At 32.5% G+C, this 19,526-nt stretch overlaps 1 protein-coding gene across 7 annotated transcripts in view; it reads left to right on the plus strand.

Moving 5' to 3' along the window:
• Positions 1-19,365, plus strand: part of LOC117109068 — a 37,791-nt gene extending 18,426 nt beyond the window's left edge. For 2 of the 7 annotated variants that reach the window (XM_033251305.1, XM_033251307.1), the window contains 3 exons: positions 11,493-11,601; positions 12,322-13,701; positions 16,922-19,365. In XM_033251305.1, coding sequence (XP_033107196.1) covers positions 11,511-11,601; positions 12,322-13,701; positions 16,922-17,313 — 1,863 coding nt within the window. In that variant the 5' untranslated portion in view covers positions 11,493-11,510 and the 3' untranslated portion in view covers positions 17,314-19,365. The other 5 variants (XM_033251304.1, XM_033251309.1, XM_033251306.1 and 2 more) reach the window with 5 other exon arrangements.
• Positions 19,366-19,526: the final 161 nt, after the last annotated feature.

Here is a 19,526-nt window from a genome sequence, read left to right on the forward strand (position 1 = left end):
ATTGTACATTTTACTGTACTGTTTTTCCGTTTTAAAATGTTTGTGCTCGTTAGCAATTTAGATTTATTGTTGATGTTATCCATGACAGTAATACGTACCGCGAAATGCCAGGCCTCTGAAAGTCCCCATCGTTGGTATTCGCCATATTATTGGAATTTTTATTTCAAATTTCGCGAAAATGGTTTATAACATTTCCTGCAAGTTCGTCGTTCAAATCTGGTGCCGAATCAATGTTTTAGAGCCTCCCATCAGAGCCATTAAAAATAATAATAATATTAATAATTTGCCGCAAATATAGTAATAATATCTAATAATATTAATAATTTTAAAAAATACTTATAACTACTCCCAGACCTACTCATAGGAGCTAAAAACTAATTTATTTTAGTTCTCAAATATGCATATTCTTTATGTTGATTTATAAATTAAATTTTTGCTACAAGATATTTTACAACATTTGTTTGTTTATTTATTTTTTTTTCTTTAATTTTATAATTGAGGGCCATTTTTTATTTCTTGATTCAATTCTTGCTTATACAGTATTTAAATATTTGAAGATTAAAAAAAATATATATCATTTCTATTACCGAATTTTTCATTGGGGCCATTTTTACCTACCTGTCATATGGGGCCATTTTTACCAGGGCCATTTTTTCTGGGGCCATTTTTTCCGGGGCCATTTTTTCTGGGGCCATTTTTTCCGGGGCCATTCTTACCTACATTCACCCTAGGTGTGTGTGTCTCTGTTTTTAAGTTTAGTCTGGCTCATTAAGTTTTTGAGGTCTTTGTTCGAGACAACCACAAGTCAAGTCCATGAATTGCCCTATTAGAATTTATGAAAAGTTTATTTTACAATTACAAATTTGAATTGATTTACAAAATTGTCCTCATAAATGATTGAACAGTTAGCTTCTCTGTGAGTTCATTTGGAATGACCTTTAATTGGCTGGTAATCAATTTAAGGGTTTTTGTAGAATGTCTGTAAATCATTTTTTTTATTGTTCCGGTTGGAAATAACGTATTTGATTTTTTAAATGAGCTAACACTTTGTAACGTTTTTATTTATCTTTTGGTGTTTTTTATTGTTTTAACTTTTTTTATGTATTGTAGAGCTTTTTATGTGCGTATGTATATTTACTGCAATTTTTGTTCTACATCAGTTTGGTGTAGATTTTTATATCTTGTCAGATTGCAATAAAGTGAATTTTGAATTTGAATTTGAGCTTCTGTAGGCCTCTGTATTCAAAATTGTAATTTTTTTTGTTTGTTCCCAATTTGTTGACAAACATTAGGCATACAACTTTAATCTTGTGATTATTTTCTGTTTCTTGTCTCTGTATTTACTTGTTAACTTTATCTCTTAATTGTTAAAGAAAAATCACTACATGTACAGCCACTGTGTTTGTTTTCCTAAAGGATGTTTATACCATGGAGCTATTTCTATAGATCCATGTTTATACCATGGACCTTCATGTGTATACAAATATTGTACATACTGTAGGTAGGCCATGATCTCCATCAGGCCAATCATGTGAAGTTTGTCTGGCAGGTAGGCTGAAAATCCCAGCAAGTGGTAGGTCATGTCAGGTCATATGCATTTGTAAGTAGACTCCCAAATCATACCAGAATTTATGGACATAGCATTGGTGCAATCAGATATTACATGTTGTCATGGCAGTAAGGTAAGTGAATCTAGCTAAGAAGACATACATATTTCAGGAACTACCATTTATAACAAGGATTTATTTCAGACAGATAAGTTTATTTAAGGTATGAATTGTTTCCATAATCATGTATAAGGTAGAATTACTGTTACATAGAGTACTGTATGCTCTGTTTTGCTATAAAAACATACTAGTAGTAGAATTTGTGTAATTGTTTCATCTGATGAGTTTTTTTTTTTTTTTTGTTAGCTTATAGTCTGAAATTGAATCATGGAGATTACATTATCATGTATGTTTGTACCTGCTTTTAAATGCTGTCAAGAGGTAGTGAAATATTTGGCCGTCCCATGGCAAAAAAATGTAACTACTTTTTTTGTTAAAGATATGTTGTTTTGCCTTGGAACGGCCATATTAAATTGCACTTTCCCTCTCGCTGTCCAACTATTTTTGTCTATTGCAGTGACATTGTTTGACATTTGTTCACTTCATGTTCTTGTGTCTGCTATTTTAGCAGCAATGGCTGGATCTGGGATTGTATTTTCGCTGGAGTCAAAGCCCAAGGGTTACAAACAATGGACCGTTGGTCTGAGAGAAGGGGGACTTATTTAAATTTTGAGCATTATCTTATTGTCGCATTAAGGGAATTTAGATTTTCTCCATTTTTATAATCTCTCCTAAAAATGATTGCACATCTCAAGCACAGGTACAAAGACAGCAGCGGCTATGTACTACTGTCAATGGTTGATAGCATGTACAGCAGTAATCCAGTCAATAAAATAGCTAAAATAAATATCAAAGCATATAGTTTTCCTTAAAAAAAGGGGGGAAAATGCCTGTATTTACCAAAGGTAATCAAACCCAAAAACTGACCAATGTTTAATTTCTCAAGTACTGAAGGTGCAATATTGGTAATTGGTATTAAACAGTGACCAATGTATAAATACAGTGCATCTGAATGAACAAGGTGGAAGAAATAATTACAAAAATCTAACTATACTGTAAAGTGAAAGCAATATTAAACAATTTATTGGATCAGGCTGGTACAAGGAGACTCACTTGATTTCACACATTTAATACATAATTTTCAAAGTAATTGCATAAATCGTTGGTAGTAATATTAAATAGATGGCATAGAGAAAAAGAATAATTTCAATCTGTGCATTATTAAGCTACTGTATATACTCACTTATAAGACCCCCGAGTTTAAAAAGATTTTGGGACAATTTTTGTATGTCTGGCGTATCAGACGACGCTTCCCCTAAAGCGCAATATTGGCCATTTTGATCAATATTAAGGCTTTGATTTGAAATATGAATATTAGAGTGAATTTGAAATGGATTAGGACCAGCAGCATGCTGGCATTTAATGAGGACACATGTTGTTGGGGGTAGAGACACCAACAGAGAAAATACCACTGAAAAGTCATGTGAATGTGGTTTTGCTATTATTGGTTCCTATCATTATGCTGTAAAAGCAGTAGAAACTTCTGTAATCATCCCTGCATGTGCGTCTATGACGCTGACGTAATGAAATTCCTCGAAAGTTAGTCAACAAGCAAACTTGAACTTCCAAACGCCTTTGATTATTAATTTTTGCATACATGTATCGTGGTATTGGTCATTCAGTAGCAACATAGTTTGTATTTTTTTTTTAATATAAAAAAATTGCTATGTCTTAACACAAGAAATATCAGTTTCAAACCCCAAAATGACCAATATTGCACCTTTCTCTGGGTGTGAGCCATGCTGGGAAAAGGGATGCACTGTACTTCAGTGAAGTATTCTTCTGGGACTGGAAAAATATTCCATTCAATTGTTTTTTTTTTTTCAAATGAACATATAGTCATGATAGATAGACCAAAATATTTACATGAACAAACAAAATATATTCTCTAGAATTTGAAATAATTTTTGGTAAGCCGGGGATTTACAATATTTGCAATTTTACTATCCTATAGTGGTACTGTAAACAGGCTGGTAAATAATAAAAATTGTTAAGTAAAATATGTTACAATTTTACTATCCTATAGTGGTACTGTAAACAGGCTGGTAAATAATAAAAATTGTTAAGTAAAATATGTTGCAATTTTACTATCCTATAGTGGTACTGTAAACAGGCCATTAAATCATAAAAAATGTTATTTATAAAAGATGTAAAATTAATCTTTGTAATACTATTCTGCCATTTAATATGTTTCCACCATACCTTAGTCTTTGACAACAATCTTTAAGAACATTATTATTTTCCATGGAAAAATGATTTGTGTTTTGGAAAAAAGAAAGCAAATGGTAAACTGTTTCATTAGGCTCCATTTGATGAGGGTGGGGATGCAAAAAAACCCCCAAAAACTGGCAACTATTACTCATATAATTTGGCCTTAAAGTTTCAATAGTTATAAACTACTGTAGCAATTAATTTAAATTAATTAATTAAAAGTGTGATATGCCCATATATGGACATGATGACATCACAGCATGACCATATATAGGCATAGCATTACTATATATGGGCTTGTCACATTTTTTTGTCAAAGAAAATTTGATAGTGTGGATAGAGCTTAAGGCAAGACTTTTTATTCTTTGTTTCGCGTACTTATTTTTTTAAAGATCATTGGAGGAAGGCGGAATAAAAATAAAATTTTGTTTTCTTATTTAGCAAATAGTTTTGCCAAAAATATTCAGACAGAGGAGAAAATAAAATAACATTTTATTGGTGAATGTAAAACAGAATAGTAAAATGCCTAATATTTATATAATTAGGAAGAAATATACATATTTTATCTTTGGAGATTTCAAGGCAGCGAAGGGCGTAATAAAATTTTTAAAAAACTTTTATTTTTTTCTGAAATTTTATCGTGGCGGCGGCAAGTGTGCTAATTGGCCAAAAAATAAAATGCTATTCTTATTTGAAATCATTAATATTTGCAGTCGGCGGGTTCGCTAAACAAGGTTATAAAAAAGTCTCACCTAAAGAGGAATTACTCATGTTGTTTTTCACATTAATTTTTTATGATACTTGATTTGAGTGAAGCAAGACAGAGAGAACCATTGTCAGGTTGAGCAGCCACTGCTAGTCTCCCAAAGGCCTAATAATAAATCATCAACCACTGGGAAATACAACAGCCTGAGAAAACATCAAGTCACCATACCTGTCATTCCAACCCCATTATTAATTGCTAACTGCTTGTTAGGCCAAACAAAATTAAAATTTGCTAGTTTCATGCCCCTCCCTCATCCAGTGAGTGTCATGATAAAAACTATTGTCAAAAGAGGCAGAAGAAATACATTACAAAATTTGTATTAGTAATATCAGCCTGTTTAGTGTTTATCAATAGGATGTAAAAGCAAATGGTATAATACCTTCACCAAAAATAATTTCAAATTCCTGACGTGAAAATAACAATTAATTTTACTTGGCCTTAAGTGAGATTTTATTTCTTAATGAAAACTTGTTTCCTAATGTTTACAGTACTATTAAAGTTGTATAGTTATAGGGAAGTCAGTGTCCTTAGAATTTCAAATATGTATCGTTTCTTTTGAATTATGTGTTTTGAAAAAAATTAACCGAATAAATATATATTTAACAATGTGCAGGCTGGTTTGAGAGATCAATTTATTTTATTATTATATGCTAAGTTCTTTCCACACTATTTTATGTGACAAACACCCATTGGTCCCTATACATGACATGCATTTTTTTTAATAAACAAGTAAAATTTTGCCCAGGCTCAGTGTTTTTGTGTTAATTTCAGGTGCAAAATGTACTTATTTTGTTATTATTATTATTGTACTGCAGTATATTACTGAATTGTATTATAGAATGTATCGTACTGTAGTCAAACCCAGGGCCTACTACTGTACATGTAAGGTACAGATAAGCCCAAAATAATTTTACATCAGAATCAGTTTGTTCATATTTCGTTATTATTTTTTAAGCATTTTCAGTGTTCTTATAAAATGTGTTCTTATTAAGAAAAATGTGTAGTACCAAGGAAGACACGTAGTACAGTCCATCATTATGCCCATGTACTGTATTTTTTTATTTTTTTTTTTTGGTAACACATTTTAAACATAGAACAGATTGTAAATGATGTCTTTATTGTGTTCTGCAGTTATTACATGCGGAAAAACAATGAAAGAACTGAAAATCGATGTACAGTGCTGTAAATCAGATTTGATGTCTTACTACTGGTTCTACTGTTTCAGCAAACAAGACTGTCAAAGGAGGGCAGAAAAATAAATAGAAATAAAATCTGTTTAATATTACTGTAGATCTATAGTGATAGGGTTTTCCCCCAAAGAAGGAACTACTATCTCTGCCACAACATGGTTGGGCCCGAGATAGGAAATTTTATGTCTTATGTCACTAAATTTTAATGTAATTATTTCCCCATAACATATTCTTCATAACTTTAGCTGACTGGGTCCCTCCTTAAATTCACCTGTTCACAACATTTCTAACAGATTGATAACAACAGATTCCCCATGCTGATACAATGTCATGGAATCTTAACACGGGGACAGTATGTATTGTCACAGAATAAGTGACGTCTGTTCCTGTTGGCAACTAGCTAAGTATTTTTCATGCTAATATTTTTTAATGATATCCAGTGTCATTTTCCTCATTATAAGCATGAGAAGAATGTAAACAAAAACAATGATGTTTTTGTTTGATTTGCAGCTTGTTTTCAATAATACCACATGGGCACATCTAGAGACCATGACAAATATACAGTTTACATGGAAGTGATTTTCATGATCAGAATCTTTTTGCTAGGTTTTGGTATGTTGGTCCCTAGTGTGAATGGGCCAAGACTGTGCCTAGAATCTCAAGTAGGCCGTAAAGGAAACAGTTTGCAGCTATTTTTTTTAGGAAGAAATGTTTTAATTTGTTTTAGTAAAATTTATAATAAACTCAGACATCTTTACATGTATAATACTGTACATACAAGAGATAGTTAAAATTACCATGGAAATATAAAGCTATATTAAATATATTAAATTAAAAAAAAGTCAATTTCAAAAAGCTTTTATCCTGTAGCTATAGGCAGCTATAAATTAACAACTGAATTTTATTATTGTTATATTATATTATTATTATTATTTCTCTAATAATGGATGTGTTTTTTCTGTCTTTGTTTTGTAACTTAATATTTATAGTTTTAATTTATACTTTTGTATTGTAATTGTAATTTTGTAATTTACACAACCATCATATGAAATTCCAATGTAATTTAACAAATGGCAAATAAATCAAACTTGAACTTGAATAAAACAACAAATAGCTACACTTACAATGGTATAGACACACTGTACTAGGCTCTTGTAAAAATTAAGAATGACAGAAAAAAGCATGAAGCAAATAGGCCTAACCTTAAAGAAACCAAATTGAAATAGCATAAATTTAATAAAAAGCAAGTTTACTTCCAAGTGGAAAAAAAGGTAATGCTTCTACAAAATACTGCAATGAAAGAAATAATAATTTAAGTAAAATGATCCACAGAGACAAAATGGAGCTTAAATTTATGATAAAGTAAAGTTATCGTTTCCAATTGAAAAACTGGAGCAGGAAGATTTTAATGAATAGAAAAAATGGCTGCAAAAAAGGCCCCGAAATAAGAAATACCCAGATACCTATTTTAATATCACATAGGCTAGATAAAATCAGTTTTATTACTAAATTTTATCATTTGGGCCATTTTTACTCTGTTATTTTTTGGGCAAGTTTTACTGGAGCCATTTTTTCCTGGGCCTTTTTTTTGCAGAGGATGGGGGCACATTTTTCCTGTCCTGTTACCATTTATGTTCATGTTCCACCCCTTCTTAGGCTTTGACAACAATCTTTCAGATCGTTATTATTTTTTATTTTCCTTGGACAAAATGATCAATTTTAGAAATATAAATGAAAAAAATTTAGAAATATAGCAAATATTCATTTCATTATCATGTCAATCAAGACAATAACCTTTTGCCATGAGGCTCAAAAATTTGATGAGAGCAGAGACATGAATGAAACTAGTAATTCATTTTATTTGACCTTAACAGAGCCATTATATTGCAAAACTTTAATACATTACAATTTTCAAGTAGCCTACATTTTGTTGTACTGGTGTCAACACATAACCTATAAACACTGATCTAGGTCTGAATGATTTCCTACTGGATAGTGTCATTAAACATTTTGCCTGATTACATAATAATCACTTATTACACTTGTACTATTGTGTAACAGTAAGCTCCTACATGCTCAGTTCAGAGCCCTAGATACGCCAGTGACAAAGGAACATCAATACACATTCACAACTAATACAAGCCTGGAACAAAGGAAAGTGTTGGACCCAGATTTCTGTTGTTGTTTATTCCATTGTTAAAATTCAATATTTCATTGGCAAAATAGAAGATTTGGTAAGCTGTACAGATAAATATTTGTGTTTTGAATTATGGGCACGAGGTAAAGAGTGTTCATATCACTCATGGACAAATGATTAGATTGATCATTGATTCTGTGATGGCCAGCAACCACTTAGGAATAAACCTGGAAAAACTAAATCTTGTGGAGTAAATGGTTAGTAATTTTATTTTAATTTGAAGTACCTGTATTACTGTAGTATTGGATATCACTTTGCTCTTCCTAATGTGTATATTCTGGTTATTATTAGTTTGCCCTACAGACACTTACAATCTTAAAAAATAAAAATAATAATAATAATAATAATATTAATAATAATAATAATGTCTTGTATATTTTATACAGATTTGACAAGCATTTAATTTCTTTTTGTGATTGATTATACAAATTATTGTGACTATTATATAGTGACTCATACACATCATATATTGTTTAATCGGTTCGCCATTGTAATCAGGGATCTAATGTGCATACTTTCATATATACCACATGATTTTATCATTGTTTCTTATAAATCAGGAAAAACAACACAAAAAATAGATTACAGTATATCAACTTCAATGGTATATTGTAGAGAAATAAGTCAATTAAAAACACATGTTAATCAGTTTTTATCAGAAAACTGATTAACACACTGGAATAGTACAGTAGGCCTGTTAATTGCTAGGGCAATTTTTATCCTCTCATTTTTTCAGTTTATATAAATATAACATTATGTTGTGGCATTATTCTGTGCACTGAAATTTGGTTGTTTTATAAGAACACATTTTATAAGAACACCTGAGGTAAAACGTCAAATCAGTTAAGTTTGCATTTAAAAGAACTATAAAAACCAACAAATCAAGACAGTCACAGCAAAGTATTAATATTAAAAAAGGTTATTGTAAGTTGTTCTTGGTTTTATCTGTACCTATGTGAATGTGTAGCCCTATACAGCCTCTATCGGGCTGATTTCTATGCAGTAATACGATTAATTTGCTATCTTTGGGTGTGTTTCTACTGATAAACACAAAATAATCGATTTTTTGAAACCATTTTTTTAATGAGTACCAGACAGCCTGCTGGAGTTGCAACTGCATTTTTTTATTTTTCGAAAATCGGTTTTCGTGATGGATATTACGTCACCATTTTGTTTATACAACACATTGTTTTCCTGTATAGGATAGTATTTTTCTCATTCCTGTCATGATGAAAAGGAATACAGTAAGATACGATGTGGGGCGAGAAGGCAAATGTTTTCGGCTGTGCTGCATCGGCACAATTTTGAACGACGACCAAACGAGGACAACGGTAGGCCCAAAAGAGCAGAGAGTCCTAGGCCCAATACCCCCCCCCCACAAAATAATTACAAAACGAATTCGTCCCTCCTCATGTTTGTTGACGTTTTTAGCTTGTAGGCCTAGGACAAGGACAAGAGGACAAATTTTTTTTGAAAGTTCGCACCTCAGAATACGATCTAGTCTTTGCAGTGATTGACCTGGAGGTCACATTTCACCTGATAATCGCCTTTTTTTGTTGCAGCTAAAAGGTACACAGCCAAAATCGGTTATTTGCCGTTCAAACACGTTATAAATTGCGTGTTTTTCATCGATTTTTTTAAATCGCTTTTTTCAAACTAGTCCCGTTTCTACTGCGAGAATAAAAGCGATTTTTCGAAAAAATGCTTATTTCTTTCCAGTAGAAACAGGCCCTTTGAATAGTGTCGGTATATAATAATAAGAACAAAATAAAAACAAAATTTGGAGTCTGAAATTGACATTGAGCCTTGGAAGAATTTTACTGGTTCTGAATAATTAAAATATTTTCTCAATATAATTGCTATAATTAATAAAACATTTGCTTTATTTGTCTGGTAATAATATTAAACAATTCAAAATTGTCTGAATAATTAAAAATTATCTTATAAATTCCAAATAAAATTTCATGGAAAGCACAGAACATGGACGCCTGGGAAATTAAACAATTTTGTTTACCATGAATTAAGGAAGAGAAGAAAATGTGTGATCTATTAACTGTGACAGATCTATATTGTCATTTCAACTACACTCATTATGGTATTAGGAATAATTTGCATAGTTAATTAATCATGGATGATGTGTCTCCTATATTTAAAAGCTAATTATACCTTGTGTATTGATTCCCTTTATGATAGGAAACAATGGCTCTGCATTAATTAAGTGTGTTCAGGACAAATCAACAATAAAACCAGTGTTTTGTATGAGCTCAAGATTTTGTCAATAATTTTTTATTATAGTAAAAGATTTTCTTCACTTTTACAAATTTATTTTATAATTATAATAATATTACCGTAAATTAAATCAAAATTAATTTATTCATCATCAAAAACACACATGAAAAGGAAATAATAGTAATATACTCTTATAAACACAATGTAGGCCTATACATTTTTTTTTTTTACTTATTTAGATCCCGATTCAATTTCATTTTTTCCAATAAAGACATTATATTTATTTTATTCCAAAATAAATGGAAAAGTGATAATATTGTATGTCTGTGTTTGTTCTACACAACAAATCTCAGCATCCCTCATGTTATTACCCTGCTATGATGCTTTGGAAAACATACTCCGGGGGGGTTGGGGTGGTCATCCATTTGCTACATAATAAATCAGTGCATTGGTAGTCAAACTTTCTAGTCGCCAAAAATACTCATGGGTGGAGGATCCTGTGTGGGATCCCAATCAGTAGTGTTTACAGTATTGCAACACGCAATGCTGCCCTCTATGAGTAATCGTGCTGGATACACATGGTTACCAATTGAGAGGTGTTGAATGAAGTCCATAGTTAATACCTAATCAGTCTATTCCTGTTATTGTGGTGGACTAATAACTACGGTACTAACAATAGGTAGATAAGTGATTGGTCTAATGCACAATACAATATTACTGTATGCAGTTACTCTAGTCAAACTGTGGCTAATACAGTAAGTACTATAGTATTCCACCACTATGCAAGTGATCCGTACATTAATTACTGCATCTGTGCTGGTCAAAAGAGAAAAATCTGTTATTTTTTTTTTGCTAAAAATATGCAGAGTACAGTATATGAAGAAGTATGTTAGGGCTAATTTTAATTTTGTTATTAGTTAATTTCATTTGATATTTGTAATGTTTTATTGTGTTTTATCTTGCATTTTCTTGTTCATTTAGTTTGATTTTAATTGTATTTCTATATGTAATGTACAAGTATTTGTACTTGTATATTTTTATTTATATTTGATAAGTGGTGTTATTTTGAAGAAATTTAAATGTATCTTTTGTAGGTTCCAAAGTCTGCAGGTACCCCTGGTGTCAAGGCATGGTGCAATGTTGCTGATCAAATTAAATCAATAAAATTAAATGTAAAATGAAAGGAATGAATTTCAAATAATTTCCATCATGTTTTTTTTATAATTTTTCAGTTTGGTCTCCTTTAAAACATGATGCCTTGGTGTATTCGTGGTGGACTTGCATTTGCTCTGATTCTTCTGACGTTTCTAAGCCATGAGTGTTCTTCTCAAAATACTACAAGTAATGTATTCACCTGTAATTTATAACAAACTTGACGATGTAGCATTGCAATAGGAACAATTTTTATGATAATTTAGGAATGACATTTTGGCTTTGAGTATTTTGGCATAACAATTTGGGACATAACATTGATTATACCACTTACTGTAACTGATTATACCCATATCTCTTAATTTAAAACAATTTTTAGGAAATAATAAACATGTAATTTCAATGCTGCAGTAATTTCCTCATAATCTATTGACTTGTGTGTGATCTACAATTATTTTCGGTTTGGTTCTTTTTTTTAGGTACAGTATTTTGATAGGGTAAAGGTAGGATCATAACCCATATCTTGCAGTGTCAATGTGCTGAATTGCAGCCATAAAGAGGTGCTTATAGTAGCTACATGTTCACATCATTCAACAGTGGCAGGGGCTGAAATGAACCATAACATCGGGGTAATTCCCCACTCATCTGAAAGATGCAATGGGTTATTTAAAGTGCACACGAGCCAGGGGTATACACTGGGTCTCCATTTTAAGTCCTTATTCGAGAAGACTTGGTTCTACCAACCTGGACGAGGAGCGGCTGGAACCATCGCTGATGTTAAGGCTATAGCTAGCGGCGCCCCGCCTTAACACTCGGCCATTCGACTTGTTGGATTAATTAGATGATAGATTAATTATATATGAATTATATATAAAGAATGTAATATGTTTATTATGGTTTATTTCTCAGATGAAAATTACTTCTCAACCATTGAATACCAGTCTACTGACAACATATTTAACTCCAGTATTATTCAAGTAACGAACAATGAAAATGTAGACAATGTGACTGCTTTCACACAAATGACACCAAATAATGTTACAACAGAGTCTAATATCAGTCACATGACAGAGATAATGGAGTCGTCACTGGAACCATCACCCTCATGGGAAGTGATGTATACAAGTTATTTTGAAACATCATATTTTCTAGAATCATACACAATAACATCTGAAGATTTATATTTTTCATCCTTAATATTGTCTACACCAAAGCTCCGTCCAACACAGTCTTCTGATATGACAAGCATAATGACTGAATATTTTGAAGGTAGTAATATGTTTTCAACTAACATTGCAAAAACTTCAAATGATTTTGCTTCTTTTGCGGCTGTTATGGAAACCTCTAGTTTACCATTACTACCAGTTACAACTTCTTCAGACATTCCAATGGTTTCGCCATCATCAGTAATAGTGCCATCTTCTTCATTGGCTGTGGTTAGCACTTCTGCTTTGACAGTTGCAGTAACAACGAGCCCAGAAGGTCCAACAAAATCTCTTAAAGATTTCAAATTCACCATGAAAATGAATGGAAATTGCGACAATGTTAAAAGTGACGAAGACTTGTTCAAAAAAGCATGTATTGATGCGATTACAGAAAGGACAGGCGTCATTAAGAACCAACTGATGATTAATGACCTCCGCTGTGGTTCAGTTGTCTTGGATTTTACATTCTACGATAAAACAGAAGAGGACAATGGTGCTGAAATGCTAGAAATGGCTTCTGAAGAGGAACCACTGATCATCAGTTTCAAAGGGGAAGAATATGTTGTGGTGGAAGTTACTGAGGTATCTTTGACACCCACAAAGAGCTCTGGTGGTTTAAGTATCGAAGATCAAAGACTACTGATTTACTGCGTGGCTGGAGGGCTCTGCGGCTTTGTTGTTTTACTTGCCATCTGTTTGTGTATCAGTCAGTGTTGCAAAAACCGACATAAGAAACGCAAAGAAGATATTCTCTTTCAGGGTGAGCACCTGACAAAGTTGTCTGACATGAACCTCACCACTACCATCATTCCACGACCTAAGAGCATCTACGGCAATATAGGCAACTATGAGACCCGTTGTAGCCTGTTTGCGATAACCAACAACTACTACTATTATAACAATGGAGCATTCATGTTCGATGATGAAAGCGATCCCAATAGTGGGATCATGACTGCTGATGGGGAAGGGGAAGGTGGAGTCATGGTTGCTGTGGAAGTTAATGAACCCACTACTCCTGGTGCTAAGGCGAGTGAACAGTTTGGGATGAGTGGCATTCCTGATTGGAATTTACCACAACTAGAAGGTACAGAAATCTGTGTATACAGAGACAGGCATAAGTTTGTCCTCCATGATGGAAATAAATAGGAGTTAAAATGATTATTACAGTAGAACCGCAATTAAGGGGACACCCTCAGGACCAAAAAGAGTGTCCCCTTAATAGGCGTGTCCCAAAGGAGGGGACTCTACTGTTTATTTTAAATTAATATATGTTGATGTATTGTTATTTTCTTTATTATTATTTTTATTACTGTCATTAGAAGATTATTAAATATCTTATTACTTGTTATAACTGTACTCGGGGGTGGCCTCCCCGCTGGGGAGAAAAAGCATGATTTGTCGGGGAAGAAATAATTATATGTATTTTCTACATATTAGTACATATTATAGTACGACCACTTTGCTTTCATCGGGGAAATCTGACCCCTCGTCGGACAAATCCTGGCACCACCCGTCTGTACTGTACATGCAGCAATACATCATCATCGTGGATTGCTTTAATTGTTAGTAAAAAATATTGCCAATATAATTCCTTATTATTATTTTTTTTTTTTTTTTACTATATTTGAAGTATATAAATCTACTCCTGGTGCTAAGGCGAGTGAACAGTTTGGGATGAGTGGCATTCCTGATTGGAATTTACCACAACTAGAAGGTACAGAAATCTGTGTATACAGAGACAGGCATAAGTTTGTCCTCCATGATGGAAATAAATAGGAGTTAAAATGATTATTACAGTAGAACCACAATTAAGGGGACACCCTCAGGACAAAAAGAGTGTCCCCTTAATAGGCGTGACCCAAAGGAGGGGACTCTACTGTTTATTTTAAATTAATATATGTTGATGTATTGTTATTTTCTTTATTATCATTTTTATTACTGTCATTAAAACATTAATTAATATCTTATTACTTGTTATAAGATTTGAGGTAAATTGTTACCTCAAATCCAGGCAATTACAGTATCGACCCATATCAGTCCTTCCTGTAATATAAAAATTATCGAAAAAGCCGCGCATGATCAACTTTACACATATTTAAAAGGAAAATAAATTACTTTATGTCACTCAATCTGGCTTTAGGCCGTCATACTCAACGTCCACTGCACTCATCAATGCCACTGAACAATGGTACAGTTGCATTGATGAAGATGGTAGGATTATGCCTTTTAGATTTCAAAAAAGCATTCGACACAGTGAATCATAATATTCTTTTACAAAAATTAAAATTGTACGGCATTGGCAGATTCGCAATAAACTGGCTTAAAAGCTATTTATCTGAACGAACTAAAATTACTGAAATTAACAATAAAAAATCGAAACCTAACATTATAAAATGTGGTGTACCACAAGGATCAATTATTGGCCCCCTTGCGTTTCTCATTTATATAAACGACCTTCCCAATAAAATAAATAAATGCGAAATTAGCATGTATGCAGATGATACTATAATATATTACGCAGCAAAAAATGAAAATGAAATAATTGAAACAATAAACCAAGATCTTGAACATATATTTTGTTGGTTAAAATCGAACAAATTAAGTCTAAACATATCAAAATCACAGTTCATGATACTTGGCTCAAGGCAAAGGCTTACAAGTAACAGTAATACAAGTTCAACAGTTCAGATAAATGGCGATCCCGTTCCAAGAGTACAGAGTGCAAAGCATCTAGGAGTAATAATTGATGAAAATCTTACATGGGACTGTCATGTTAATCATATTAGAGAAAAGGCCCTAAAAGGCCTATGTATGTTAAGACGATGCCATAATATGTTCCCAAGAAATGTACTAATCAACATTTCTAATTCATTAATCATTTCTCACTTAACATACTGTATTTTGGTTGGGGGAAATTGCGGAAATACCTTGATGAAAAAGTTACAAACAATTCAAAACAGGGCAGCTCGGATTGCATGTAACCTAAATTGGGATGAATCCAGTCAACTAGCATTAAACTCAGCAAATTGGATATCATTAACTAAAAGAAATGAACTGGAACACTTACTTCTTGTATTCAATATTCTAAAAGATCGCGTACCACTTTATTTATCACATTTAATACTGTACAACACACCTAATTATAATTTTCGACATGGTAACCTTAATATGTACGTTCCAAAACCGAATACTGAATACAAAAGAAACAGCATATCTTACAAGGGCCCTGTTTTGTGGAATAATTTAAACAGAGATGAAATAAATCCCTCTATGTCATTTAATCAATTCAAAAGAAAAGTCAAAGAAAAGCTAACTAATACTAGGCCTTAATTAATGTCTAGTCTCATGCAATCATTATAATAATGCAATTTACTACTATTCAATTCTAACATGCATTTTTTTTTTGTTTTTTTTGTTGCAATTGTTTTTAAGACAACAAACTTTTAAACTTTAAACCTAATTAATTTAGGCAAAACTTTTAACTTTATGCTTGCTTTTATATTATTCTTATCGCGCTCGAACTTGTTGAAAAACGATCTGTTTATAATATTTTATTGATCAAACAAGTCTTTTGTAATGTTTTATTGTGCTTTATATAATTGTTTATATATATGTTACTGTACTTGCAATTTCGAGAATAAATAAAGTTTTTGATTGATTGATTGATAACTGTACTCGGGGGTGGCCTCCCCGTCGGGGGGGGGGGAAAGCACGATTCTTCGGGGGAGAAAAAACTATATGTATTTTCTACATATTAGTACATATTATAATACGAACACTTTGCTTTCATCAGGGAAATCTGACCCCTCGTCGGACAAATCCTGGCACCACCCATCTGTACTGTACATGCAGCAATTCATCATCATCGTGGATTGCTTTAATTGTTAGTAAAAAATATTGCCAATATAATTCCTTATTATTATTATTATTATTATTTTTTACTATATTTGAAGTATATAAATTCCTCCAAAATTTTCTTCCTGCATGCATAATGTTTTTTTGCACTTCACCAATCCATATTTAGCCAAAAGGCTGCAAGATCACAATGGTGTAATGCTGGGGCTGGGTCCTTGCGGGTGCTCTGTAAGAGCACTAGGGTCTGTTGCCCCATTGTCTATTGGAGACTCTTCGGGGGCCCTTGGGCTACTGCACTAGACCATAATTTTAGGCGTTGCATGTCTGGGAACAAAAAAAAAAAAAAAAAAAAACCTAACTGAACTGGTCTCTACTTTGGATATCCATTACTTTTTGACATTATTGAAATACTGTTCTATTTAAACTTGAATCATTTTATTTGTTGGCAGGGGTTGTGCGTGCAGGGAAGGACATAGAAGGTTCCGACACTGCAAGTATTCACGATTTTAGCCGGCCATCATCACGTACCTTCAGCATACCACTTCCTCCTCCTCCACCTCAGTTGCCGAACCACCAGGAGGCTACGGATGTGACAGATATTACAATAACCGTCCCACAATGGAACCGGCAGAGCGATGCCTTTTCTGAGATCACGGAGTCTTCTTTGAATGATACAAACATGCTTTTGAGGGAAGGTTCACAGAGGAAGAAGGTGCAGGGCTTAGAAAATGAGGGACTACAACTTGATGAGGATATTGGAGAAGCTAAAAAAGATAACACCTTGACAAGAAATGAACCTGGGTCACAGTTAGCTCCATATGAGGCCTTAAGCAGGTTATAATAGGGCAAATAATCATAATAATGATAATGAGATCTGCAAATCACCAAAGCTATAGTTTTTAACTATTTTTTATTTATCTGTAATAAGAGAATTTAATATTGATTTCTTTCCAACAAAATTTAATATTTTTGTGAATATTTTAAAATTATTGTAGAACTAAGCAATGTTGTTGCAAATATTTACAACCTGAATTAATAAAAAGATTATTTATCTATAAATATAGAGAATAATTCTAATAGTTGTATTTTCCCATAGAAATCTACAATATTATTCTTTGTGAAAATATTTGGCTGCCAGTGACTAGCGTACCTAGTATGGTATTAAAAAAGTAATAATTGCGAAGGTGAAAGGAGATATAGAAAGAAAATATGCAAGTCAAATATAATGACTGTCTTTATTTATATAAGTATGAAGATTATAGATCTGATAAAGTTTTTATAAGAACTTCTCATCAGGGTACGTTATTCACATTGTACTTAAAATAAATAATAATATTTTGATTGTCTTATTTTTGTATACATACTTTTTAACTAATGAAATATTAAATTTGAAAATATTTTATAGCTTATACTACATTGATCTGAAATTTATTTAAAAGAAAAGAAAATATATATGTGTATATGTGAGGGTAAGAATAAGAGTTTGGGATGTTCAGTCTGAAAATGCTTTTCAGTTTAAATTGAAATTCTTGCTGATTTGTTTAAAGGGGGAAATCCTCCTTAGAAAAACTTTTAAATAGAGCATGATTTTATGTAAAGCATACTGGGTATTGCCTAGTGTAAATTACAACGTTTTATAGTTACAGAATGTTAGCTTCAATTAGCCACAGTGGCTGTTCTACAAAATACACTCAGTGGAGGTTCTGCTGGGCCGGATGTTCTGTCTGATGGGGTTCTGTGAATTTCTGATCAGTAGGGTCCACAAATGTATTATGCACAAGTCATAATATTCCTGATGATGCTTAAATAATATAGAGTAAAATGGCCTTATCAATTTTTGTACATAAACTCAGTACATAAAGTCATGTAGCATGTCATAATTTTTCATTTGTTCATTCCCATAATGGCCCTGTCACACCTTGACGATTTAGCCAGCGTAAACCGGTGTATGAAAAATTTGGCAAATATGCTGACATACGTCAAATAGGTTATGGCCAAGTTTTGAGCAAGCTGAAGCACTCTAGTATACATTGTAGTATGGCAAGGTCATTGACAAATTGTTTGAATGCACACCATTTTTCGGCACATGTAGATGTACAGTATTAACATGTTCTGGAAGACCACAGAATGTATCTAACTTACAGCTACTGTATAACGGCGTCTAAGTTACCAATATGTTAAATATACGTGCAACTCATTATGAATATGCTATGTATACGCCCGAAATGGAAAAAAAAAACCCTGCTGATAATTTAGCGTTTGCCAGCATTTTAGAGAAATTTGTATACGTCGGCATACGCTGGCTAAATCGTCAAGGTGTGACAGGGACATTATAAACAAACTTATTTAATCTGGTATACTTAATAACAAAAAAACAAACAAAAAAAAATAAAAAAATTTGCTCCTTATTTTTAGTCAAATGAAGTAGTGCAAGTGATTTAAGCCTCACACTCGCAGGCTCCCCCAATGCTTAGCAATGAACCCAAGGTCATACAATGATGGTGAATAGTTATAAGAGATTCCAGCTTATTGCATTATGAAAACTGATCCCTTCCATGCATTTCATAGTTGGCTTTGTATCTGGTTGTATTTCTCGACTATAAAAATTGTACAATAATGCTTTGTATTAAATTTTATGACTATATATATGCATCTTAAATTTATGAAATTAAGAAACTTATTTAGAAATACGTGTTGTTATTAAGGTTATGTGTTTTAGGAGCAACTCGAGCAAGTTTCCACACTATCAAATTTTATGTGACATAACCATATTTGGGTGTATGACATCATTATGTCCATATATGGCACACCACACAAATTTGTCATATCAGATTTGATAATACATGGACAAAGCAAAATGTAGCAATGGAAATAAATAAAAGTCCACCAGATTTTATTACTCTCTTTCTACATTAATTGATTTGAGTTTGTTATTGATAGCAGCTACATGTGGTAGAGAAATTGAACAATTGTCCCTTTTACATTGGCCTGTACTAACACTCCTGAGATATATTTACCTTTAATCTGCATGTGTAATCCATGTAAAGTAAAAAG

Source organism: Anneissia japonica, unplaced genomic scaffold, assembly GCF_011630105.1.
Source record: "Anneissia japonica isolate Jap-2015-1 unplaced genomic scaffold, ASM1163010v1 scaffold12406_len387984_cov155, whole genome shotgun sequence".
Lineage (NCBI taxonomy): Eukaryota > Metazoa > Echinodermata > Crinoidea > Comatulida > Comatulidae > Anneissia > Anneissia japonica.